The sequence below is a fragment of the Phacochoerus africanus genome, chromosome 6 (assembly GCF_016906955.1).
Source record: "Phacochoerus africanus isolate WHEZ1 chromosome 6, ROS_Pafr_v1, whole genome shotgun sequence".
NCBI lineage: Eukaryota > Metazoa > Chordata > Mammalia > Artiodactyla > Suidae > Phacochoerus > Phacochoerus africanus.
The window spans coordinates 111,166,320-111,192,683 of record NC_062549.1 but is presented as its reverse complement, the minus strand read 5'-3'; the positions used below and the strand labels follow the sequence as shown (position 1 = coordinate 111,192,683).

Genomic DNA, 26,364 nt, shown 5'->3' with positions numbered 1-26,364 from the left:
TGGGAACTCCAGTCCTGGCTTTTTAATTGACTTATTCTCTGGTTGCTGGAGTTTGACTTTTTTTTTTTTTTTTTGTCTCTTTAGGGCCGCACACACGGCATGTAGAAGTTCCCAGGCTAGGGGTTGAATTGGAGCTGTAGCTGCTGGTCTACACCACAGCCACAGCAACGTGGGATCCGAGCTGCATCTGTGACCTACACCACAGCTCACGGCAATGATGGATCCTTAACCCACTGAGAGAGGCCAGGGATCAAACCTGCGTCCTCATGGATGGTAGTCGGGTTTGTTAACCACTGAGCCACGACTGGAACTCCTGGAGTTCAATTTTTAAAGCTAGAAAACTGGAAAAGCTTTCATATTAACAAACTGTAACTTAGTCATTTCAGTAGGTCAGGTAATAAAGTCCAGTCTGTTTTATTTCTAACCCAAATATTGCAAATATACAGAGAATTACCAGTACAAAGTTAAACACATCCAGATTTATTTACACAATGCTAGAGAAATTTGAGTTTCATTTCCATTTTGTGGAATTTTATTCCAGGGTCTGGCTTTGTTGTGTAACTGACGGAGGTCATTGAAACTTGATTATCCCACCTCACATGCAATCTTCTGTCTCAAAGGAACAGAAAACTTGGGGTTTTAGCGCACATGCAGTAATGATCTTAATACTGCTTTACACTTGAGTAGGAAGGCAGCTGTCCCACAGCTTGGGGAGGGGGCAGAGAAGTTATAGAACAAGGAGGGACCACATGGGGAACAAGAGACAAGGAGAGAGGGCTGGGCTACAGGCACACGGGGACCCTGAGCATTTCTGTGCATGAGGCTAGGAGGGTACCTTCAAACCCTCCTCCCTTAGACGTCCAAACACTGGAGGTGGGCAGAATCATTGGGAATGTTCAAGTAATCTGACCACAGACTAAGGGCATGCGAAGGATGAGAACTGCGTTAAAGATTTGGGACAGCTCAATAAATCAGTAACATGTACACTCTACAGTTTATACACGTATATATGTACACATATATATAGAAAGGTACAGATTAGTTTGTTATTCTATATAAACAATGATGCTTAAGAATGTACTGGTGTGAAAAATGCATACAGCAAGTTGAAGACAATTTCAAGTTAATGTTCTGATTCTTATTGTTATAATGCAAAGTAACCCCAGAAATCAGCATGTTCCTACTATCTCAGTTATCCTCCACGAGGGCGAGGCCCAGGCTCTGCTGGGGCAGGACGGCGCTGGCAGAGCTGCCTGAGCTGGGCGAATCGATGGCGGACAGAGTGGAGAGTCTGGCACCTGTGGAGGGCCAGTGCTAAAAGTCAAGTGGCAAATCTTAAACTTTGGTTTTCGTTCAGAGGACATGTAAGTCCATGTTTATTTTTCTGCCTGAGGGAAGATAGTAGCAAAGTTGAAAAGCGGAATCTCTTCCTTTGAGCAGTTTGGAACATCCAGGCTTCCTGTGGGGCAAATGGGCCATACCAACACCGAGCAGGGCGAGCTCTAAGCCACTGCATGCTGGAGCAGGGCTCCTTGGACTCTTTCTAAAAGTCTCCCACGGCCTTGATCACAGTACCTGGAGAGAGGAAAGGAGTGCAGGGCCATCCACATCCACTCCAGGAGGCAGGACTGGCCTGGCTTCAGTCATTTCATTATTTTCTTTAGCATTGTGTAAATCATCTCTCTACCTGGATCGTTTGCCTAGAAAATAATGAAATCACCCCAGGTACTGTGATCAAGGCCGTGGGAGAACCAGCTATGGTTCATAGAACCAACGGGGGCCAGCGCATTACTTAACTGTCAGGGATGAAAGGCCAGCTTGGGCATGGAGAGGCCCAGAGGCAAACCTAAGGATGAGAGAGATGCACACGGGAAAGTGTATTCAGAGGCAGGCAGCAAATCCTAAGTTTCAGTTACAGCAAATCTACTGAATCTCCGGAGCCCAGCCCGGAACTGCCACAGCCTCCAGACACGTTCCTGCTTATCGGTGGTGCTCCCACTCAACCAACAGCCTAGGTGTACGCATCCCTGGTCTCAGGTCTCACTAAAATCCCAAGGCCCCTGAAGTCCAAGACGCCTGTCCACAGAGCAGGAAGGACGAGGAGGTCTCCACCTGGATTTCAGCGCTCAGATCACTTTGGACAGTCTGATACGTCCAACCTTATCTTCCAGTGCTAACTTCTATTGCTGACTCATCTCTCTGATATCAAGCCCGAGATTTTACACAACTTTACTTTCCAAGATAGTTCTCCTAACCTAACATCAGTAGGACAAATTATAAATGTTTCCTTCCTAGAAGCTATCATGGCTTTAGGCTCTTTGACTCCCTGGCAGATGGCATCCACAGCGAGTGAGGAGGCTGACACAGAAGACGGACTTGTTAGCTGACTGGCCGGCTGGGGTGGATGGCAGAGAGAATGGAGAGGGGGGCCTCATCAATGGGAAGTCCATCCCCCCCCCACCCCCCGCACACTTCACAGTGACTCTCACACATGCAAAATGACCGTTAATTTTGTTTTCAGCTGTGAAATACAGGAGAATAAAATCTTCTGTTTAACAAGGTAGCAAAAAGTGCTAAATACTGCTCTGAAAGAAATGCCACCGATCCCTGGCCTGGAGAACACCTGTAGGAAAGCAGCCCTGCTCCAAGGTGTTTGGCACTGGCACACATCAAAGCGTGCAAGAGCACAGAGGACAACCACCTAACACGCAGGGCCCCTGACAGTCTAGTCCATCTTGTACCTCAGCTCCATCTCTAATGGGAATACAAGGCTTGCCTTTTTTTTTTTTTTTTTTTAAATCTCACAAGAATGTTGTGAGGTTCAAACGATATAATGCAAGTGAAAAAGTGCTGTGAAAATTGCTAAGTTCTATAGAAATCCCAGTTGTCATTACAGGCAAAAAGCCCTAATCTTAGAGGTTAGAGAAGAATATTAACTTTTCTACATCTTAAAACTAATCAGAGAACGACCATACATATACCCAGGGGGTATACTCAGGAGAAACAGCATGTGGTGTAAGTAGGCCTTTTCAGGGCATCAGATTTATCTCGGGCAGGAGGTGAGGGCGTCTGGGACAAGGCCGATACTTTATCGTTGGTGAGCTGGTCTATCTTTGGAATTATTTTTAATTGAAAAAAACCTGCAAAATGAATGTGCGTCTCCTCAAAGACTAGTGCTTTCTGGCTCTAAACAAATGTTAACTCTCTTCACAAAAACTGCCCTAACTTTATTTTCTAACTGAAGCTCCCTGACTCACTTAATTTTACTGCAGTTTCAAAGTCTCTAAAATTCTCCTTCCACTCCCTCCCCCACTTTCCCTGCTGCTGTTGATCCACTCTGGTGAGGAGAGAACTTGGCCATCTGCTCTTGCATTCTGACAAAAGTGAATTTGGCACATTTACTTTTAACTGACTTTCTAGCCATAAAATGAACTAGCAGCAAAATGGCAGTTACCAAAGAATGTCTCGGTCATAATTACTGGGAGAAGTTGTGACCAGCACAGGAGGTCTGCTACGACTGAAAATATACACTGCTGTATTCCTGCAGAGCAGGCAGGCTGTATTAAAACTAATGATTACAGCTTTCCATCTCTATGTTATATATGGCCACCCCAAAATCCACCTTGCCACATTTTCTAATTTCATTTTTTCTTAAATGTCAAATGGATTTTTAAAATTTAAAATATGAACTTAGGTTGTGATGATGGTTGTACAGCTATAAATAATAAAATTCACTGAATTAAAAAACATATGAACTTAATGTACCACCCAAAACATCAGCTCCACTGGAAGTGTGTTTTTCAGTTGGTTCAGCCAGAATTTTCACTCTTAAGTTACTTGGCAAAGCTGGGAAAAGGGGCTGAGGAGGAAGGCCTGGTCATAAAATTCCTTTTTTTTTTTTTTTTTTAAACAAAAGCCTATAAAATCTGAAAAAGTGTCTAGTTGAGGCTCCATGTACAAGAGCGACCTAAGAGGAAGCGAACAAGCAACCATTCTAACGATTCACCGGAGCCAGCGGAGCAGGCAGAGGGGAGGTGGAAGCCCGTGCTGTTCCCGCCTCGGGGGCTGCGCCATGCGCGCCACCAGCTCTAGTGAAGGGATGGCTCGGCCCGGGCACATAGCCCGGGCCAGCTGAACCCTGTCCTTGAGCAAGTCCACTGGCACACACACAAAGCATGGCTTGAAAGATTTCAGAAGAAGCAAGAATTTCTCCTTTAAGAGGTGCTAAATCTAGTCCTCTGCTGCTCCTTTCTTCCTGCCCCAAGTGAAAAATATTGCCCTTTAGGTTTTCCTGATTTAGTGTCTTGGAAGCACATGGTTAACTTAGTTGCCAAAGGGCAATTAACAACGGTACTGCCTAATTAAACCGGGGAAAAGAAAAATCACTGTGGCCTACGGTCCCTGAAAGAAAAAACAAAACAAAACAACAAAGAGCAGGGAACTGTGTGAGGAGCTGGTATGTGTGTTCTTGGAGCAGGGCTGTCCCCAGATGGAGAGGGGCTGCCCAGGCTGTGGCAGCCATCGCAGCCTCTGTGCTGTCTCACCAGCACAGCCCAGAGACAGCACCAGGTGCTTTGTGAGAGTTGATGCTGAAGTGGGCAGGGGCCCTGGGGCAGGTGCCATGCAAAACATGCAACAGTGGGGTTAGTGAAAAGTTCCCTTCATTTCCATTTCATTTCCCTTCAAAACCAAAACCCAAACCAAAAAAGGCCCATGCCTTGCAAAAAGACAGAACTCAAAATGAAAAGTTAAAGGATTAAAAAATTTCCCTCTCTTCTCAGAGCCAATTTTAAGAGTGTTTAGCGCCCCCCACCGCCCCCATTTCTTTAGTGTAGGTCCTTTTGGCTTTGATGGAAGCAGCAGAAACAGAGCTGGGTCCCTTGCAATGGGAATTTATTTCCCCAAGTTGGAGCCACAGGGAGTGTAGGAGGTACTGTGGTTCCATCATCCATGCTTGGTCCCAGCTCCTTTGAGGAGCTATTCCAGGAGGTCCTGAAAAGACAGACATAGGCCATATTATTTATAGACCAAAAAAACCCCATTTTGAAAGGCACTGCCTAGTTCCAGGCTGCCCAAGTCTTACAGCCATTAAGTTACTGCTTCTAGCTCATACCCTCCTTTGTGTCAATCATGTCTTGATCATGAGTAAGGAAATCACTCTTCCATGATGGAGAAGAATAGAAAAAAAGAAGGTATGTATATGGATACAGTAGAAACTGTCAGAACACTGTAAATGAACTATACTGTAATGAAAAAAAAAAATCACTCTTTTTAAAAATTTCTGGACCATCCGTCAAGAAGTAGTCTCACCTCATCTGAGTCGTCGTGATAACCGCTTTTAGTGGTGTGGGAGGCTGTGTCCAGGGCGTCCACGCCATCCACCCCATTGGCCTCCGCGTGCTGCTGGAGCACAGAGTATCGGTGCACCAGGAACCTGTGGGCAGAAAGCTCTGTCATCCCTCACGTGCTGAGGAGGTGTGCATTTCTTAAAGGACTGTGGATTTTCTGAGTTGTAAACACTCACAGAGTGAGTCACACACACAGGAAGCACAGCCCATAGTTGGCATATGGAAAATGCCAGGGAAGATGGGGGCCTGATGTTTCAGGGACATCACTTCAACCAGCTAGTCTATGCCAGGGGCAGACCCAACCACCTGCCCTTGGCTGACTTTCTGGTCAGACTGACCTCTACGTTCCTTACCTTCCCCCACAGACGTATTTCTTCACAATGAGCACTCCGGCTACGACTGTGACCAGCATCAGTCCCACAGTGGCCAGGATAATGGGAACAGAACTTGACTTGGAATTCTTGATAAATTAAAACAGAAACATAAACAGTTTCAGGCGTGCATATGCGAGGACTGAATTCAAAGAGGCTGCTCATGCCCCAATTTCTCTGTTGAATGATCTGCAGTCTCTAGGCACTTCATGCTGATACTCTGCCACACACCCCGCCCCCAAGATGAACCACCTCAGTGCTACCAGAGTATCACAGCGGGCAGGGTAGCCAGAACTTGAACTGCCTTGAAGCTGTCAGAATGGTGGAAACTCAGTGGCATCAATGTCAAAGAAACACTGGAAGCTATGGCAAGTACTGAGATCAAATGGTACTTGTGACTGTCCCCACTACCACTGCTTATACACCTTGGAGCTTATAAGGCCGGGGCAGGAAAGGGAGACGGTGATGATAAGTGGGCTGAAGGAATCTAGAACAGGGCCGATACCTGGGAAGAAGCTGTGACAATGCTATGTCAGGCAGGCCATCCTGTGACACCAAGACTGATTTTTTACTGAATCTCTCGTATGTTTTTACAAATAAGCTTTTTCGTATCATTGTTTGAGTGTGACCTACCTGCTTCTGGGTGGGAGATAGGGAGTGTGTGTTTTCAGTGTATCCAAGAGGAGGCGGAGCTGGATTCTGGGACAGGTTGTGTCCCTGTGGGCGGGAGTCCTGTGCAATCACACACACAAACACTCTGAGGACAGCCCCCGGGGTTCGGGGCAGGGATGCACAGGAGGGGCTTGCCTCCTGACAAGTACACACACCCACACATTCTTCTCCCACTGCCTTTTAAATCCCACCCCTTGTCAGGCCCTCACCCTTAGGTTAGGCCGTCGAGGACTGTGGATTATCCACTTCTTAATTTCCAGATTAGGAACCTGGGGCCCACAATTTGCTGTCCCACATCACACGGCTGATCCAGTGCTTCTTTATCAAGAGGTTTCCTCTTTATCATATTCCCATATCCCAGCTAGAAACTTGCTCCTAAATCAAAACCAGCCCACTCTTACCACAGTTGTTTTCCATCCTGAACACACGTGGCATGACTCAGCACAGAGACCCCCCCAGCTATGCCCCAGTGCTCTTCCCGTCCACGTGTGCAGAACTCCAGCCCTTTACAGCCAAACCTCTGGAGTCTAAATGACTCGGTGCTTCATGAATGTCCTTAACCCTATGCTTCTAAGACTTGAGAAAACTTTACCAAATACTACTTCTTTCCCAGACAAAAAGGTTTTCAGTAGATGAGCTTATCACTGGGTCCTGTGACCATCCCCCATCCTAACAGTGTCCTGTGCAAAGGGAAGCCTGACAAAAGTAATCTGGCCACTTGTATTCGGCAGTACAAGTCCTGACGCTCTCGCTTTGACTATTCCTGGCAGAGCATGAGACCCTACTTGTACCTAAACCAGATCTACTTTAACATACCTGTTTTTCTGGACTCAAAAAGTTGCTCGTGCATTTCTTTTTTAAGTCTTTTACTTCTCGAGCTGGATTCACTCCACCCTGGCATCTGTCTCCTGGAATTTTCCGGTACCTGAGAGGCAGAGAAAATGTGCTAACAGAACACAAGGAAGATCTCCTGGATTCTTGCGTACTTCCTGAAAACGAGTTACTTCCTCCCACCATCTTTCAGGTCATGGGGGGATTCGCCAGGGGCTCTGGGGATATTCTGCATAGTCTGGTCCCTGGGTAGACCGTGTGTCCCCTGTCTTGCTGCAGGGGCATGCTGCCTGTCTGCCTTAAGAGGCCGTGCCAGGAGTTCCCATCGTGGCACGGTGGTTGACGAATCCAACTAGGAACCATGAGGTTGCGGGTTCGGTCCCTGCCCCTGCTCAGTGGGTTAAGGATCTGGCATTGCCGTGAGCTGTGGGGTAGGTCCCAGATGTGGCTTGGATCCCGCGCTGCTGTGGCTGTGGCGTAGGCCAGCGGCTAGGGCTCCGATTAGACCCCTAGCCTGGGAATCTCCATGTGCCTCGGGAGCGGCTCTAGAAAAGGCAAAAAAGACAAAAAGCAAAAACAAAAAAAACAAAACAAGAGGCCGTGCCAGAGAAACTGTGACCTGGGAAAGCACATCGGCATGGGCTGGTGGGCTGCGTGGTACACAAAGGAGAGAGGGAGGCAGTGAGGCACCTCCAGAGCAGCATGTACCCCGGCGGCTATCTGCACTCAAATTAATTACAATTACTGCAGTTCCTCAGTCACATGAGTGTCAATAGCCGCACAGGGCTAGTGGCTATGTATCAGACACAGCAGGTTAGAGAGTATTTCCACCATCAGAGAAAGTTCTGTTAGGCAGTATTTTTCTAGAGTGCTCCAAAATTCTGCTCAGATCTGCGTGGAGGGGCAGCTTCACTCTGCACGTAGAGACACAGGCCTGACACAGGAGAAGTGGCCGGCTCACCCATTTGTCGTCAGGTGCTCTTCTCTCCCATACAGACAAAACTCTAGGTCATGGCCCTTCAGTTCTGGCTGTTCCACACACTTGGAGTCGTTTTCTGGACGGAAGTAGCCAAAATCACTGCAAGAATCAGCAAATAAGGTATCTTTCAAAGTTGCTGGAAGACAGGAAGTGACTTGCAAGGAAGGCTCTATGTGGGGCAGTGGATGCTTGTGATTCCAGGCTCAGGCTGCCAGAAAGCAGCTCGGGAAGGCCTGTGACAGCTATAAAGAAGCTGTTTTAGGGAAAAACACATATGCGGAGGGCGTAATGGAGGAAAGAATAGCTTACGGCCTCCTAACTCCTTGAGCTAGGAGGCCCGCACAGTGTGTGCAGGCTCCGGGAAAGGAATGAGTGCCTCCAAGAGGTGGGGCCGCACGCAACAAAGACACAGGGAACTAGTGCATCCACGACAGAGCTAAATCTGGGACACTTGGCAATTCTTTTCTCTCTAAATAACTCATGTTCTATCCATGGGGTGCATGTCAAGTCTTTCCTGCCTTCCCCACTTCTGTGTTCCTTTTAGCTTCTTAGATGGCCCCTGCCACCAATGTGAATACTCTTGCCCACCCTCCAGTCCATCCCTTCTCTCCGTAGTGCCACCCATCTGCTCCCCTCTCTGCCTTCCCCAAAGAATGACACACTGTCTCCTCTCTAAGGCTGACCCTGACATGAGCGGCCTCGGCCTCACCCTCCCTGGTGCCTGGGGGTGGGGGAGGCTTGCTTCACGGACCACCAGTCCCACTCACCGGGCAGCTTCTCCTCTGCCTGCACCTGTCCTCTCCTTTCACCATCCCCCTCCCCCTTACTGGCGACTAAAATTTGTAGGTTTTACCTCTTTTGAGCCCTAATCCGACATTTCCAAATACCTGCTGGAGAGGTATAATAAACAAATAAATATACCTCCAATAAGTAAAATGTTCAAAGTACATCATGTTTCCTCCTCCGTGGCAGCCTCTCCTGTCATTTCCTTAGGTTTGTCCACGACACACCCTCCTTCCCACCGTCTAAGCTGGAAACTCAGCCTGAGCGTCCCTCATCTGGACCTGCTCACGTCCTCCTTGCGACTTCTGTGACCCCCCTCACGGCCTGTCTTCCAGCACGGCCTTCCTCATCACGCTGTCTGGTGTCTATGCTCACATCAGTCTGCTGGCTTTAACGACCTGCTGCTTCCCGGATGTGCATGGTCAAATCCTACGGCTTGTCAGGGCTCAGCTCAAATGCCACCTCATCTACAAAGCCTTCTCTGATCCAACTCCTTTCAGCTCTGGAGGGAACAGTCTCTCCCATCTCTAAATCTCCAAGACACTCAGCACCTGTTTCAGACGTAATTATGTGTATCTTACCAGGAGTGCCCATGACAAACATTCCGTTATTACTTTGCACTAACCTGTGCATAGCATAGTATTTGTGAATATTTGATGAATTATACATGCTGCTTGTACTTCTGACAAATATTTAGGGGAGACGGTAGAGAGAACAAAAGATACAGAAGACATCACCCTTCCAATAGCAAGGAGACACTCCTGGCAAAAATTTCATGTGTTCAGGCCAAACTTTCAGAGCCCATACTCTTCCACTCACAAGTACACATTTCTCAAGCATGTGGTGTACCGCGTACAGGCTCTGGGGCTGAACTGCCAAGTTCAATCTCAGCTCTGCCACTTCCCTGCTAAATGACTGGGCAAGTTATTCACAGCTCTCTGTGCCTTCGCTTTCTCCCTTTGTGAAATGGGAATAACCACTGTGGCTGTCTCAGAGGGCTGCTCAGGACAGTGCCTGCTACCGAGGTGGTGCTCGAGCATGTCAGCTGCGCCATTAGGACTGTATGATTATCAAATGCAATATGCACTCAAGGAGCCTAGAGTTTCATGGTGGAACCCAATCAGACACAATAATTAAAATATAGTAAGTGCTGTAACAGGCATACTACAGGAGCCTAGATGAGGAAAAACTGGGGAAGGCTTTAAGGAGGTGGTATCTGAGCTAAGTATTAAAGGCCAAATAGGACTGCACCAGGCTTGGGGTTCAAGCAGGGAGTGTGGAAAGACTTCCAGGCCAAAGCAGCAGCATGTGCAGTGGCATGAGCTCTGGGGAAGCACAGCCTGTCTGGAAGACAGCAGAAGCTCAGGTAATTAAGAGCCTAGCCTACGTGCAGTTCACGATGGGAGACCGCCCTTCAGAGTTTCATAGGGTCAGCAAGCTCTAGCCCCACTGTACCGTCAAAGTGATCGGAGTGGTATTTTTCCTGTGGAAATAGGCAAGAGAGGACCGTGGCCATCCCTCATACAGATACGAGCCACATGGGAGGAAACACAATGGGTCAGCTTGGGGTCTGCTCAGTCCCCTCTTCTCTGTCACCTGTGGTTCAGGAGAACATGCCTGCCATCTGCCTCCCTTGTTTCCAGATGCATTCTTACGTCTTGTATCCAGGTAACGAGTTCTATAGAATTACTTCCTGTCATGTGGAGCAGTTCCTCTTGTTTGCCTCATGTAACCTTGCTTAGGCTACTGAGGCACTCCCTTCCCCTGTATAATCAACTTACCCAATGCCAGCCAAGCAACTAACCTTTAAGCCTGGATGGTCCAAACCTCTAGGGCGTTCACTACAACGGCCTCCAAAGCCTTGATGGGATATATGGACCATATGTACTAATGTCACCTCCTCCATCAGGATAGAACTTTGAGTCTTGCAGACGACCCCAAACCCAGGCCGTCAGGCTGTTCACTAAAGTCCAATTTCCTCTTAGCTCCTAAACCACTTTTCTTGGTATTTCTGTCCTATCATCTTCTCTCTCTCTCTCTCTCTCCTTTTTAATTCTGTCTCCTTATATATCTCTCTGCTTCCCACCATTGCGAAGGCAGGATTTCTGGGGGTTGCGGCTGGCTCTGCCCAATAATTAAGTATCTGATACAACAGTAGTATCTGCCCAATTACTAACAACTGTGGTTCCCTTTTCCTGTCCTCAATTTCCTTCATAAGATGCTGAGATGCAACGGTTCTCCACTCTTGAGGAAGAAGGGGAAGAAAGGGATTTAAATGTTTTTCAACTATCTTTTGCCTCCTCCAGCACAGGGAGGGGCTGACAGGGATCTGAGAGATGCCAATACCAGAGGAAGTCCTCCAGGGAACAAGGACAGACGGATGGCTGCTTGGTCACAACATAGTCCCGACCATTCTGACAGACGGACGACTTGCGCAGCCGGAGGTACTGTTCCTTATAGCCTAAAATGCAGCCATCTCCATAATCCCCAGGGTCCGTGGAGTGAGCCAGCCATACGGTGTAGTCCTTCTCTTCACCTAAATGAGAGACAGGCTGTTCAGGAGACGGCACGGTACAGAGCCCACCCACGTGAGGCACCTGCCAGGCTAAGGAAGAACGAGGAAAGGGAAACTCGGGATGTCTGCTTCAACCTACTGCTTCCTTTTGGAACTGCAAATGCAAGTTACATTCGTAGGTGCCTGCGAGCGAGCAAGCGCCCTTTCCTTGTGCCAGAGAAGTCTTTGCATCTCACTGCCCACTTGAGTTTTAGGAAGAACCTTATTTGTTTTGAAGTGGGAAGGTAGAGGGAGAAGCTCCATGGTTCCTTTCAAACTGAAAGGCGCTGTCTTCAAGGCTTGTGTACCTGTGCCCCTGGTCAGCAGCATGTGTCAGGGGTAAGCAACCAGATGTTCACCTTAAGGACAAGGTACCGATTAGCCAAAAGCATAGGTTTAATTTCACTAAGGGTTAGTTTGCTTCAAACAGAAGGGAAGACTTATTAACTCTTGTTGACAGGCTTTCAAATGAAGACTGTTGATGACAGTAACCTGGCTTAGTGTATCCTATCATCCACTCCCAGAAAAATGACTCAAAAAGCTGTGGCCTAAAGACTGTGGATTAGGTTTTTATCTTTCAGGATATGAAGACCAGCACAGAGCCTGTTACAGAGCAGGTGCTTAACCAATCCTTTAATGATGTTAAACTTGAGGGATAACTGTAATGCTGCCTGCTGAGGGCGAAACTCATAAGCCAGTTTCTTTACAGCCTGTCTAATGAATTTAAACTCTCTGGTTTTAAGTCACATTGAAACATCTTATAGAAAAGTCAGATCCAAACCAAGTGCTTCTGCTCCCTACAAGAGTCACTGAGGAGTTCCTGTCGTAGCGCAGTGGTTAACGAATCCGACTAGGAACCATGAGGTTGCGGGTTCGGTCCCTGCCCTTGCTCAGTGGGTTAACGATCCGGCGTTGCCATGAGCGGTGGTGTAGGTTGCAGACGCGGCTCGGATCCCGCGTTGCTGTGGCTCTGGTGTAGGCCGGTGGCTACAGCTCCGATTCGACCCCTAGCCTGGGAACCTCCATATGCCGAGGGAGCGGCCCAAGAAATGGCAAAAAGACAAAAAAAAAAAAAACCAAAACAAAACAGAGTCACTGAGTTAACATGCTGAGGAAATGGGCCCCTAATACATTGTTGTCACTTTTTCTCCAGTTTTTCCTTTTTTTGGCCGCCCCACAGCATATGGAGTTCCCAGGCCAGGGATCAGATCTGAGCCGCTTGCAACCTACACTGCAGCTGTGGCAACGCTGGATCCTGTAACCCACTGTGACAGGCGCTGCATTTTTTTTTGGGGGGGGGGGGGAGGCATGTGCATGGCATGCTGCTGGGCCAGGAATCAAACCTGTGCCACAGCAGTAGCTAGAGCCAGAGTAGTGACAATGCCAGATCCTTCACCCACGAGCCACCAGGGTACTCCCAGGCTTTTTTTTTTTTTTTTTAAATCCTCCATATTTTCAGTATAATGTCAGCATCTTTGGCATTAGAGGCCTGGGATATGATTCTTGCAATGAGTATTTTAACTCCTCTTCTGAAGCTATTTTCTGGGCCTTTAACATGCCCTCCAGTTTGAAGTCACAGCATTCTGAAATGGTTGGTGTGGGCGTCATGGCTGCCCAGTAACCAGCCTAGAGTCTCACTTGTGACTGACATTCAAGCCAAACTCTGCATGAAAACTTCCTCACTTCAACATTTTGATAAGTGACACAGTCAATCAGATACTCTTTGCAACACACTTTTTTTTCTAAAGTTTCCTTTTCATAGTTCTGTTGTAGTCAGGGTGAAAAAACTCTGAAGTTTAATGAAATAATTTTAGACAAACATAAACATGTATTATCCATGCTGATAAAATGGCAAAGAGATCTAACAGTGCAAGGCAATACTCTCCTATATGTCCACATATGGCTGGACTGAACTGAGATTTACTATAAGGCTGAGTGCAAAATATACACTGGATTTTGAGGACTTAACTTAGAAGAAAAATAATGCAAAATATTTCATTAATAATTTAAAAATACTGTTTACATGTTGAAATGATATTTTGGACATATTGAAATAATTATACTAATATGAATCTTACTTCTTTTCCTTTCACAATGTAGCTAGCTGATAGAATAATTTAAATTATATATGGGGCCCCTGTTTTATTTCTCTTGGACAGAGCTAATCCAGAGAGAAATGCTCTTCGGATACCGTTCCACTGCCTGCTCACCCATATGGAACATCCTTCAATCCTCTTTCATAGACATGACTGCCTTACTCCAGCCAGAAGAAATTAAACTGATTTGGTTATTTAGGAAAACGGGCTCACAAGTTTCTGGAAGAAGAGGTCAAAGCAGACACTCACAGTTCCTTTCAAGGATATCTTTAAAGTCGATGGTGTAGGAGACCCACTGGCGAGTCAGGAAAGACTCTGTGAAACCCCAGATGCTGATGTTCATGGACCGAGCTCCGGGTTCGGAGGCCAGGCCAGTGAAGTAGATAGGCTCCCTGCTAAACACGTAGGTTTGCCAGCACTGACCTTCGTCTGTGGAGAACCTGAAGCCACAATGAGAGAAAGATCACGACACAGGATCAACATTTAGGAGAATGTCAGGAAACCACGCCGGCTGTTTGATCTCAGATCAGAGAAAAATGCTCATATTTAGATGATGACTTACTGACTGACAATTATATTAATCTTTAATGCCTGTTGTTACCAGGGAAAAGGGATTCACTCAAATAGTATGGAAGAAAATGTCTTTATAAAAATTCTTCCAAAGGAAAGAGAGGATAGTGACCCATGTAAGAATGGGCTTCTGAGTCAACACACAGAAGTTATTTAATACGAATTTGGTGGGGTTTTTTGTTTGTTTGTTTTTGTCTTTTTAGGGCCGTACTGGCGGCATATGGAGGATCCCAGGCTAGGGGTGGAATCAGAGCTGTAGCCACCGGCCTACCCCACAGCCACTGCAACGTGGGATCCAAGCTGTGTCTGTGACCTACACCACAGCTCACGACAATGTCGGATCCTTAACCCACTGAGTGAGGCCAGGGATGGAACCCGAGTCCTCATGGATCCTAGTTGGTTCCATTAACCACTGAGCCATGATGGGAACTCCTTAATAAGAATTTGTACTTAAGGAGTCATTTTCCATCCAGAGTGCTTATAGGCTTCCATAATATTCTTGTGGGGAGAGAGAAGGGTAATTTTTTTTTCAATGTGATGAAAAATGTTAGCTAGAGGGAGTCAAGGGAAAAACAAAGCCATTTAATTTGAGTTACTCTGAATCCAATCCCTTCAAGAACCTTCCCTACAGTCTACAGAAGGCACAAATCTGAATCAGGGTCTGTAATCCCCCACAAACGAACTGAAAACATCCCACAGGTGCCCTGTCTGCAGACAGTGTGGGTGGAGCAGAGCTCATGCATACTTAATCACATTGATAGGATGGCTGCTGTGCTCGATGGCTACAATGATGCCCCCGGAATCCAGGATGGTGTAATAGTGGGGTCCTTCCAGCATCTTCAGCCAGGAGTAACCCCCGTCATCTGAGATGTACACATCTGGGATCATCACTGAGATGGCATCTCCCACGCTACCTGCAACACAATCCACCATCTCATCAGCACACATCAGCAATGAAACAGGATTTACTGTCACCGATGTCATCATTTATTTCCCATCATGCTCCTGTGACAGGAAAAAGGGCACTGACAATTTGGTAAAGGGAGAAATCTTGTCACTCTCTGATGGAAGTCTACGAAAAACCCACAGAATCACTGTCTTGCAAGAAGTTCTACAAAGGCTGGTAGCAGCCAGGCTGAAGGGTTTTCTTACAGTCTCTGTGCTCGACTGCTCCTCCCCTGGCAGGAGAGACAGGCTGCTCACCGTGGGCGATGACTATGCCGACAGCATTGGGCTCTGAGAGTGGGGCCATTGGGACATTTAGTTTCTGGGAGATGCTGTAGGAAGCGTGAATATGAAGGCTGCACTGTGGAAAGAAACCAAAGCTTAAATTAAACCCAAGCACTTTTTTTTTCACTCATCTCTCGAAGTCTAATAGGCTTTGAACTTACTAACCCAGACCTAAGTGAGATACTCTTGTTTTTTTTTGTTTTTGTTTTTGTTTTTTGTTTTAATTGTGGTAAAAGTCACATACCATGAAATTTACCACCTTAACCACTTTCTTTTTTTGGCCGCATACGCAGCAGATGGAAGTTCCTAGGCAAGGAGATGATGTTGGTCCTTAACCTACTGCACCACAGCAGGAACTCCCCACCTTATCTCTTTTGAAGTACGGTTCAGTAGTATTAAGTACACTCACACTGTTACACAACCATCACTATTACCCATCTCTGGAACGTCTTCATCCTGCAGAACTGAAATTCTGTGCCCATTTAATAATAAATCCCCACTCTGCCTTCCTCCAGACTCTGGCAGTCACCACTCTGTCTTTATAAATTTGACTACTCTAGGTAACTCACATAGGTGAAACCACACAGTGTTTATTCTTTCGTGACTGGCTCAGTTCACCTGGCACAATTTCCTTACAGCCCATCCATGCTGTAGCATCTGTCAGGATTTCCTGCCTTTTTAAGGCTGAATCTTATTGCACTGTATTTATTTTGCTGGTTCATTCATCTATCGATGGACACCTGGACTGCTTCCATGATCTAGCTCTGGTAAATAATGCTGCTGTGAAATAATGCACGCATGTGCCAATATCTCTTGAGACCCTGCTGTCAATTCCTTGGGATATATACCCAGAAGTGGATTTGCTGGATCATATGGCAGTTCCATGTTTAATTTTTTGAGGAACCATCATACTGTTTTCCACACTGGCTGCACAATTTTCATTCCCACCAGCAGTGTACAAGGGTTCCAATTTCTCTACATCCTCATCAACACTTGTTATTTTGTGTTTTTGGTTTTTGTTTTTTGTTTTTTGGATAGTAGCCATCCTAGTGGGTCTGTGGTGATCTCTCACAAATCATTTTTTTTTAGGGCCACACCTATGGCATATGGAGGTTCCCAGGCTAGGGATTGAATCAGAGCCCCAGCAACACAGGAGCCAAGCCATGTCTGCGACCTACAATGCAGCTCAGGGCAACGCCAGATAGTCAACCCACTGAACAAGGCCAGGGACAGAACCCTCATCCCCATAAATACTAGTCAGGTTCATTAACCACCAAGCCATGAGGGGAACTCCACAAATCAATTTTTTGATTTGCATTTCCCTAATAATTTCCCTAGTAATTACTGATACCTAACATCTTTTCATGTGCTTATTTGCCATTTGTATATTTTCTTCAGAGACATGGCTATCAAGTCCTTTGCCCATTTTTAATTTGGCTTATTTGGTTTTTTGTTGTTGAGTTATAGGCTCAGTGGGATATCGTGATTCTGATATGCATGAGTATATTTGGGAAAAATTATGCAATTATTTTATCATGCATAATCTGTCTTAGTTTATTTTATTCCTGCATTACACCAAAGCCTTTGATCAATATCTAAAGTATGGTTCCACACAAACCTGATGAATGCCTACATATTTCAGATACTGTACAAGATGTGGTGGTGATCTGAAATAAGACCCAGTTCTGTCTTTAAGAAACATTTCTCAAAGTTCCCTTGTGGCACAGTGTTGTTGTAGCTGTGGTATAGGTTGCAGCTGTGCTGCAGATTTGATCCCTGGCCTAGGATCTTCCACATGCCACAGGTGTAGCCAAAAAGAAAAAAAAGAAAAGAAAAGAAAAAAGAAAACATTTCTCAGACACTAGTAGAGGTATAGAGCAGGATGAAATTAGTGCTTTCGTTTTTCTTTTTTTTTTAGGGCTACACCCACAGCATATGGAAGTTCCTAGGCTAGGAGTTGAATCAGAGCTGCAGCTGCAGGCCTACACCACAGCCACAGCAATGAGGGATCCAAGCTGCACCTGTGACCTACACAGCATCTAGCAATGCTAGATCCTTAATCCACTGAGTGAGGCCGGGGACTGAACCTGTGTCTTCACGGATACTAGTCAGGTTTGTTACTGCTGAGCCACAAAGGGAACTCTGAAAATTAGTGCTTTAAAAGAGGTTCAGATTGGTTAAAATATCAATTTATGACATGAATATTTTACTGCAGTACAAAAAGCCTTAAGCAAACTTGAAGTGGAATGAAGAGGCATGATCAGTTCTAACTGAAAGGGGACACTGAGGCTGGCTAGGACTTCCGCTAACCCCAATGAGCTGGGGCAGGGGACACAGATACAACCTCCTCAGGAATAACATGGGCAAAAGGCACGGGCAGGGTATTCAGGGAGCAGTGGAGGTCACAAGTGTGGTAAAGTGGGCAATGACAATAAAAAGGCAGAAGAAAGCCTGACGGGAGGAGCGGACTTTTATGCACCAGGTCACAGGAAAAGGGGAACCAAAAAGGGTGCTGGGGAGGGACAGACATGGCAGTGTGTGGCGGCAGGGTCAGTCAAGAGGCCACTGAGCCTGCCTTAGGCTTAAGGTAGGAGGGCAGGTGCAGGGCTCGGCCGGGCCAGGGGGATGGGAGAAGGGGAGCAGGAGGGGCAGAGAGACTCCACAACACTCACGAATACAGAGAGGGAGAGAGTGTGCTGGGGGTGGTGTAGGTACACTTATCAAACGCTGCCTGAGGCTCTTCAAACAAAGCCCAAAGCCCAGCCTCGACAACAGAATGCATGTCAGCCACAGGTACTCTGAAGAGAGCGTGGAACTACCAACACTGTCATTTTTTCTTTTTTTCTTTTCTTTTTTTTTTTTTTTTTTAAGGGCTGCACCTGAGGCATATGGAGGTTCCCAGGCTAAGGGTCGAATCCGAGCTACAGCTGCTGGCCTACACCACAGCCACAGCAATGCAGGATCCAAACTGCATCTGTGACCTACACCACAGCTCACGGCAATGCAGGATCCTATGACCCACTGAGCGAGGGGCCAGGGATCGAACCCACATCCTCATAGATACTAGTTGGGTTCATTACCACTGAGCCACAATGGGAACTCAACACTGTCACTTTTGGAGAAAACTCCCAGGGCTTTGCTAAGCTCATCTCAAATTCTCTAAGAGTCAGGCACAAAGCTTGCTTTGCTTTTCTTCTTGCCCGTCAAGACCTGTCACTTGTGGACCTCCTGGAGCCTTTGTATTTCTAGTCTCGGTCCCTCTTCAGAGGGCTCAGCCCCTGCTCCACATGCCATACTGGCCACGTGGGGGCCTGGCAGAGGGGAAGAGAGGCCACGTTCTCCTCCATCTGTTTCTGGCCGGCATGGCTCCGCACTGCTCGTGAACGGCTGGTCTGGGGCTTTCTATGGAATTCCTGAAGTCTCACAGCTGTCACAAATTATTAGTTTTGGTCTTCTTTAAAAGACAGATAAACCCTACTATTTTGTCTTCTCTTCACAGTTCCTATTTCCTACATCCTAGTTAATGTCACCTCTCCTTTCCAAACTTTCCATCTCAAGCTGTGGACCCTTGTTAAGTACAAAACTTCTTTATTCAAAAGCCTGGCAATAGTAAGAGCAGAACACATAACAGCTGGAGTAAAACAAACCTCGTTCTTATTTTTTGCGGTAGCGTCACATTCACTGTTTTCAGGCTTCCTCAGGTGCTTCCACCTTCCTCCTTGGTCAAAAGTGATCATAGTCTGGATAGAATTATCTGAATGGGAAAAGGATGGTATTAGGCCTGATGCACTGGAGACGTCCTATTAAATTCAGTTTATCATTGTGTAACTCTCTCCTAAGGGAGACTATGTAACACCATCTGACCCCTGAAGTCCCACAAACTTGTGACATCCACTGGGACGGCTCAGTGCTGGGGGCAGCAGCACTCTAAGCATGTTTGAAGGAGGTCTTGCCACGTGAACAGGACACAGCTGATCCCAGAAACTATCCAGTCTGATACTCTCGAAAAAAGACACTTATTTTTTTCTGTTTTTGCCATTTCTTGGGCCGCTCCTGCGGCATATGGAGGCAACACTGAGCAAGGCCAGGGGTCAAACCCGCAACCTCGTGGTTCACTAGTCAGACTCGTTAACCACTGAGCCACGACAGGAACTCCGAAAAAAGACACCTTTTATTTCCTTACCAATACAAACAGGCTGACACCTAGTCATCCTGCTTGCTTGCTTGCCTTGGAAGTAACACCTACAGAGGGAAGGCATTCTAATCTTGACTCTCGAAAGGCCGTGAATGTCAAGACTGAATGTCCTGGCACAGGCCTCCGTTAATCCCCCCTCTCCACCTTCTTCCCCTCTTATACCTTTTCTTTTTTTCCTCATGTGTCTTCCCCTTTCTCTATTTGTAGTGATATAAACTGTTGCAGGTTTAAATTCAGATATTGTACTTTGATTTTTTTTAAAGGAAAATTTAAAAAGGCAAATAAAGGAAAAGTCATTTATTAAACAAAGGTTTATTGCGTGCCCACTATGTGAGAACTGCTGTAGGGCTTTGGGAATACATCAGTGAGCAAAACAGGAGAAAAAACTCTATGAAATACACATTCTAGTAGGGGTGAGACAGACCCATACTAGATATTGTAAGTAGGTAAATTACATGGTATATCAGAAAATAAGTGTCATGGACACTGAGGCATATGGCACAATTGGCCAACGGGGACCTGCTGTAGAGCTCAGAGAACTCTACCCAGTATCCTGTGATCGTCTATGTAGGAAAAGAATCTGAGAGAGAACAGATGTGTGTGTATATGTATGACTGGGTCACTTTGCTGTGCAGCAGAGATTATCATAGCCTTGTAGATTAGCTATACCTCAATAAAATGTAAAGAAAATTAAAGAAAAGAGTGCCATGGAAACAACCTGCACAGCTAGTGGGGGACTAAGAATGTGTGTGGGCTGGGGAGAGGCAGACTAAAATTTAAAAATAGGATAATCTGGGCAGGTCTCCTGAGAAAGTTATGTGACCAAAGACTGGGAGGAAGACGGTGTCAGCCTTGCAGACATCTGGGGGAGGAGAGAACAGCCAGTGCCAAACTCTAAGCCACAGACCTGCGACCTGATGTGTATAAGAACTGGAGAAGGCTGGGGTGAGCATGGGAGAGCGAGCAAAGGAGAGGAGGGTCAAAGGTGGGGTCCGGGTGGAGATAGGGGGCCAGCACCACTCTTACGTTGTAGACAACTGCAAGGTCTTTACAAAATAAGAACATCCTCCACCTCCTACCAACACATAAACACATAAAGAAACAAAGCCTTAAGAATCCCTTAGGTGATTTTTTTTTGTACAATTGGGCCTTAGTAAGGGTGAACTCTGCAGAACCACTGAGAACCCAGGAGGGATCAGGCCCTCTACAAGGAGAAAAGCAGCGTGAGCCTCCCAATATACAAGGCTTATTTTATAAACTAAACAACATTGACTCCCCCCCAATCTTTCTTTCTGCCCGCTGTTGCTTTGTTCTTACTTCTATTCACCCTAACTTATTTAAAATAGCCAGCCAGAATTCACGTGGACAGGCTTGCTGGCTAGGCAAGCAACAGTACTGGGGGACTGGCCCAGTCTCCCCAAAAGCATCCACGCCCAATAGGTTTGGCTGAAGAGTGGCTGTGCCGAGCCTCACCTTCGGATAGCACACTTGTCATGTAGACGCCGCGGAGGGAGGTCACGTTGGTAAAGTCTGTCTCGCCACCTGTGGTGGTGTAGAGGTGCCGGTCCAAGGACTTGGAATAGACGATGCCTCGATCATCCGAGGTAAATATGGTGCCAAATCCGGTATCTGGGCAAAGGAACAAAACTATGAAGTTGTGGAGGGAACAGAGAGAAACACACAACAGTCTACCCATACACGACTGACTGCACACAGAGCCAACTGTCTCTTCATGACATAGACACAGAGCTGAGAGCTAATCAAGGGTTGATACTAGAGATCTTTGTGGCCACCTCTAATTCTACTACCCAGCTTAGTGCCTGAAATACAGCAGATGCTTTGCTGAATGAATGAATGACCTGTTACAGAAAAGCTCTTCCCAGTTATATTTTGGTAGCAGAGGCACTGTATTTAGCTTCGTATCTTATACATCTTTAAAACTTTATGCTTTAGAATAACGCTTCTTAAACTCTGTTGTGAAGGATGGATTTAAAATTTTTCAATTATGTCACAAACCAATGCTTTTAGAAAATATAACAAAAATTAGTCACTAGAAAAAGACAAAATATGATCCACAACAATTTTATTACTAAAATTTACAGATATGAAATTACTTTGCCAAATGGCTATAGGAATTTCTTTTTTCTCTTTAATTGTGACAGTGGTGTATGGAAGTTTCCAGGCCTGGAATCAAACCTGCACCACAGTGGTGACAATGCTGGATCCTCAACCCCTAGGCCAACAGGGAGCTTGCTCTTGCTTTCTGTATTTATTTGGTAACAAAGAATCTGCACGTCAGTACTGGTCCTCCAACCACTTTTCAAGCAGCGTTGCTCGAGAACACCTGGACATACCTACAAGCCATGTTAGAGTGTCAAAGCAAGTGACCTTTTTAACAGAAACTCCACATCAACTCTAAGACAGAGTATGCAGTAGGTCACTAATAAATTCCTAGGGGTAAGAGGAAAAACTGACATGTAAGAAGGAAAGCTGCTCAAAATAGGGTTCAGAGGTTACATCTCCGTGCACTCGAGGGGGGGCCACTGCGAGGCGCTTACCTCCAGGCTCGTCTACGTGCATGAACACCATGTCATCATTAGCTGCTAGAATAGAGTAGAACTGCTCCTGCCCCACAGAGGGGAGCTGGGCCATGCTCCATGTGTCCCCTTGATCTGTTGATACATGAATCCTTCTGGTTGTATCCTGGAACACATGCCAATACTATCTTTTTAATTTTCCACCACAATGCCATGTGCAGTGACATCAACAGGAACATGATTATGAACAATTACGTGTATCATTATCCATTTCCTCACTGGGTACAACTGTCATCCATGAAAGGTTGTAGTACCAATTACCAAAGCTACTCCTAACCTCTCACAAAGATCCAGGCACTATTGAAAGGAAGGCTATCTTGGCTTCACCTTGGGCTTCTTCATTCTGCTGCGGCCATGGAAGACAGTATCTTGCCAGCTGCCGACATCCCACCTTCCTTCAACAGAGCCAAGGCTTTGTTGGGACCATCATTAGTCTGGTTCTATAGCCATTTGCATATGCTTGCTCAGATAATCCTTCAACTAAGGGTTGCTCATAGAAGTCTGTGAGATAGTCCTGGCATAATCCAAAGAACTAGATAATTATGGGTCTAGAAAATAGAGATGAAACCAGGATTTGGAGACCATGAGGAAAGTCAGGATGAGACACATCTCTTCTTCTTCTTCTTTTTTTTTTTTTTTGTCTTTTTGTCTTTTCTAGGGCCGCTCCTGCAGCATATGGAGGGGTCGAATCGGAGCTGTGGCCACTGGCCTACGCCAGAGCCACAGCAACACGGGATCTGAGCCATGTCTGCAACCTACACCGCAGCTCATGGCAACGCTAGATCCTTAACCCACTGAGCAAGGCCAGGGATTGAACCCACAACCTCATCTTTCCTAGTCGGATTCATTAACCACTGCACCACAACAGGAACTCCTGAGACATATCTCTTCTTTAAGGAAGGTTCTCAGGACAGCCAAGAGGGAGGGTAGGTGCACAGGCTGGGAAGAGGGAGGCGAGTCAGAAATTCATCTAAGGAAGCTTATCAGGGGTATTCAGCTCTTAGAGAGGGTCTGGTGAGGAAGCAATTACCATCTACTGTCTGATAAACAGTTTAAAATAGCTACTGGACACAGCTGAGTCAGGGCACGGGAATCAGTCCCTGAGCCTCCTTATGCTAAATACTTTTTAAAGTCCAGTGACAAGTACATTTAATTTACGTTTCTTACATTTCCGATGTTTACTTTGAATCTTACTTTCTGTTATAGGGAGAAACTAGAGTTTAAAAGCACAAAGCAAAATTTTAATTTTGTAGACAGCAGCAGTATAGTATGTAGGCAGCTACCTCTGGAATCAGACAGTCTGATTTCCCCAGGTTCCATCTCTGGGTGACCCTAGGCAAGTTACTCAATTTCCTCAAATAAAAACCGAGATACCAGTATAGCTTACGGGGTTGTTGGGAGGATTATTACAAAATTGCTCGAGGGAATGATTTGCAGTTACTGTATCTACTTCCCCATCTCCTATTCTCTCGGAACCCACTCCAGTCAGTTTTTTTAACCTCACTCCTCCCTCCAAGGAAATGGCTTTCATCAAGGTTACCAACAACCTATATTTTGCCAACTCCAACGGATAATTCTGAGGACTCATTTCACTCCAGTTCAGCTGAGCTTAATACAGGTGACCATTTCCTCCTTGAAATGTTTCTTTCACTTGGTTCTCATGACATCATGCTGTCCTATTACCCCACCTCACCAGCCCTCCTGCTCAGTCCTCTTCGCTGGCCTGTCCAGTCTCCTTCCCACCTTTCTGTGCTGGGCCGCTTCAGGGCACCAGGTGCTCAGCCCTCCGGCCTTTTCTTGACCTACTCACTCCTCCGTAAGATACCCATCTAGTTACATGGCTTTAAATGCCATAATAATTTGGGGAGACTCACATACCAAAATGCTTGTTGTACATTTCCACCTAGATAGCTAATAGGCATCTTGCATCCAAAACGCAAATCTTTTTTTTTTTTTTTTGTGGCCACACCTGCGGCATGCAAATGTTCTCAGCCCAGAGATTGAACCCAAACCACAGCAGTGACAATGCTGGATGATAATCCCACTGCACCACCAAGAAACCCCAAAACGGAATTCTTGATTTTCCTCCCTCAAACTTGCTTCTCCTGCAGGCTTTGCCATCTTAGTAAACGGCACCACCATTCACCTAGTTGCTCAGGCCAAAGACCCTAAAATCATCATTGGTTAATCATCTGCTCTCACAATCCATGTCTAGTCCATCCCAAACACTACTGGCAATACATTTAAAAATACATCCATAATCCTACCACTCGTCCCTCATCTAGTGCTAACAGCCGGCTCCAACCGACCGTCTCTCTCGCTGCTGTTCCTGCTGCTTCCATTCCTGCCCCATTAGGCTGTTCTGCGCAGGCCTAGCCCATCAAAAGGGAAGGCAAATCACACCATTCCCCTGCTTCCCAACACGTGAAGAATGAATGGGAGCCGAGTCTTCATCACGACCTACGAAGGCCCCCATGTGATCTGGCCACTGGCTCCCTCTATTACAACCAGCCCTCCCTGTGCTCCCTGGGGCTCCCTGGTTTTCAGCCGTGCTGCTCTTCTCACTCTTCTTCAGCGCTCCAGCCTCTGCTCTCCACACTGTCTCCCCAGCCTGGTTATCCACATGGCTATGCTCTCACCTCAGTTACGTCTCAGAGAGCCCCTCCAAGCCACCCCATCACGAACAGCACTGCCCCAATTCCTGCCTCTTTCGATGTATTTACTCTGCGTTAGGTTTCTTCATAGCTTTCCTCATTACCTGTTATTATTATTATTATTTTTAGGGCCACATCCACGGCATATGGAGATTCCCAGGGTAGGGGTGGACTCAGAGCTACAGCCACCAGCCTACACCACAGCCACAGCAACGCAGCAACGTCTGTGACCTACACCACAGCTCATGGCCATGCCGGATCCTTAACCCACTGAGTGAGGCCAGGGATCAAACCCACAACCTCATGGTTCCTAGTCGGATTTGTTTCCACTGTGCCACGACGGGAACTTTTTTTTTTTTTTGGTTTATTTATTTTTTGTCATTTCCCCAGTACAATTTTTTTTCTACTGTACAGCATGTTGACCAGTTACACATACATGTACTCATTCTATTTTCGCACATTCTCATGCTCCATCGTAAGTGGCTAGACAGTTCCCAGTGCTACACAGTAGGAGCTCACTGCTAATCCCTTCCAAAGGCAATAGTTTGTATCTATTAACCCCAAGCTCCCCAACCACCCCACTCCCTCCCCCTCCCTCTTGGCAACCACAAGTTTATTCTCTAAGTCCATGATTTTCTTTTCTGTGGAAAGGTTCATTTGTGCCGTATATTAGATTCCAGATATAAGTGACATCATATGTTATTTGTCTTTCTCTTCCTGACTTACTTCACTCAGTAACCTCATTACCTGATACCATATCATGTTGTTAGTCTAGTGTCTCTCTCCCTACCTGAATATGCCAGAATTCAGATGCAGGAGCTCCAGGAGCACAATTGGTTTGCATACAGTACCTCATGCTGGGTACTAATTGAGGTGGTGACCCAGGCCAAAGCAGAGAGGAGCCCAGAGAGTCAATCAGCTTCTATAAACAGGATCACCCTCAGAGCTTACAGTGTTATTAAATATTGTAAAAGGCAAGAAACTCCATCAGTACACGTAGTAAAAGCTACTATCTATTTGAGGCATATTTACAGAAATATTGGAACGGAAAGAGAAGAGGCAAACACCCACCTTATCAGCCATCACAGAGGCAAAAAGGAAACGTCCCCCAAGACCAAATGAGTAGATTTTCACACCAATGGTTTTGAAGCTTTTCCCCAAGTCTGAAGTTCTCCGTAATTCCAGGGCCCCAAGGTCAGCTTCTTAAACAAGACAAAATAGCCATTAAAATTTCACTTACTGGTGAGCCTCTCATTCAAAATAGCTGCTTCAGACTTATTTTTAATTTTACAGTGAAAGAAATTTTAATCCTATGCATGTCAATCAAGTAACAATATAAAATGACACAGCATTAGACACAGAAAATTACCATTTGGGTTTTATCTTTATACATGTGAGGTTTTATCCTGGACAGAAAGCTACAGTTTACTTAATTCCAATACAATGTTGCATAAAAATGCCACAGCCATAGCATCCTGCTTTAC

The 26,364-nt window shown here is 46.1% G+C and overlaps 1 protein-coding gene across 4 annotated transcripts in view; it reads right to left on the bottom strand.

Annotated features, from left to right (window-relative positions):
- Positions 1–390: 390 nt before the first annotated feature.
- The window catches only part of SORT1 (sortilin 1), a 71,323-nt gene continuing 45,349 nt past the window's right edge, over positions 391–26,364 (bottom strand). Inside the window, exons 8-21 of one of the 4 annotated variants that reach the window (XM_047785113.1) lie at positions 25,952–26,082; positions 22,188–22,332; positions 21,103–21,258; positions 19,082–19,188; positions 15,408–15,510; positions 14,950–15,118; positions 13,884–14,074; positions 11,331–11,520; positions 8,184–8,300; positions 7,208–7,316; positions 6,353–6,451; positions 5,702–5,808; positions 5,311–5,434; positions 391–4,992 (exon numbers count right to left, since the gene is read on the bottom strand). In XM_047785113.1, coding sequence (XP_047641069.1) covers positions 4,978–4,992; positions 5,311–5,434; positions 5,702–5,808; positions 6,353–6,451; positions 7,208–7,316; positions 8,184–8,300; positions 11,331–11,520; positions 13,884–14,074; positions 14,950–15,118; positions 15,408–15,510; positions 19,082–19,188; positions 21,103–21,258; positions 22,188–22,332; positions 25,952–26,082 — 1,763 coding nt within the window. In that variant the 3' untranslated portion in view covers positions 391–4,977. The remainder of the gene's footprint in view (positions 4,993–5,310; positions 5,435–5,701; positions 5,809–6,352; positions 6,452–7,207; positions 7,317–8,183; positions 8,301–11,330; positions 11,521–13,883; positions 14,075–14,949; positions 15,119–15,407; positions 15,511–19,081; positions 19,189–21,102; positions 21,259–22,187; positions 22,333–25,951; positions 26,083–26,364) is intronic. The other 3 variants (XM_047785114.1, XM_047785116.1, XM_047785117.1) reach the window with 3 other exon arrangements.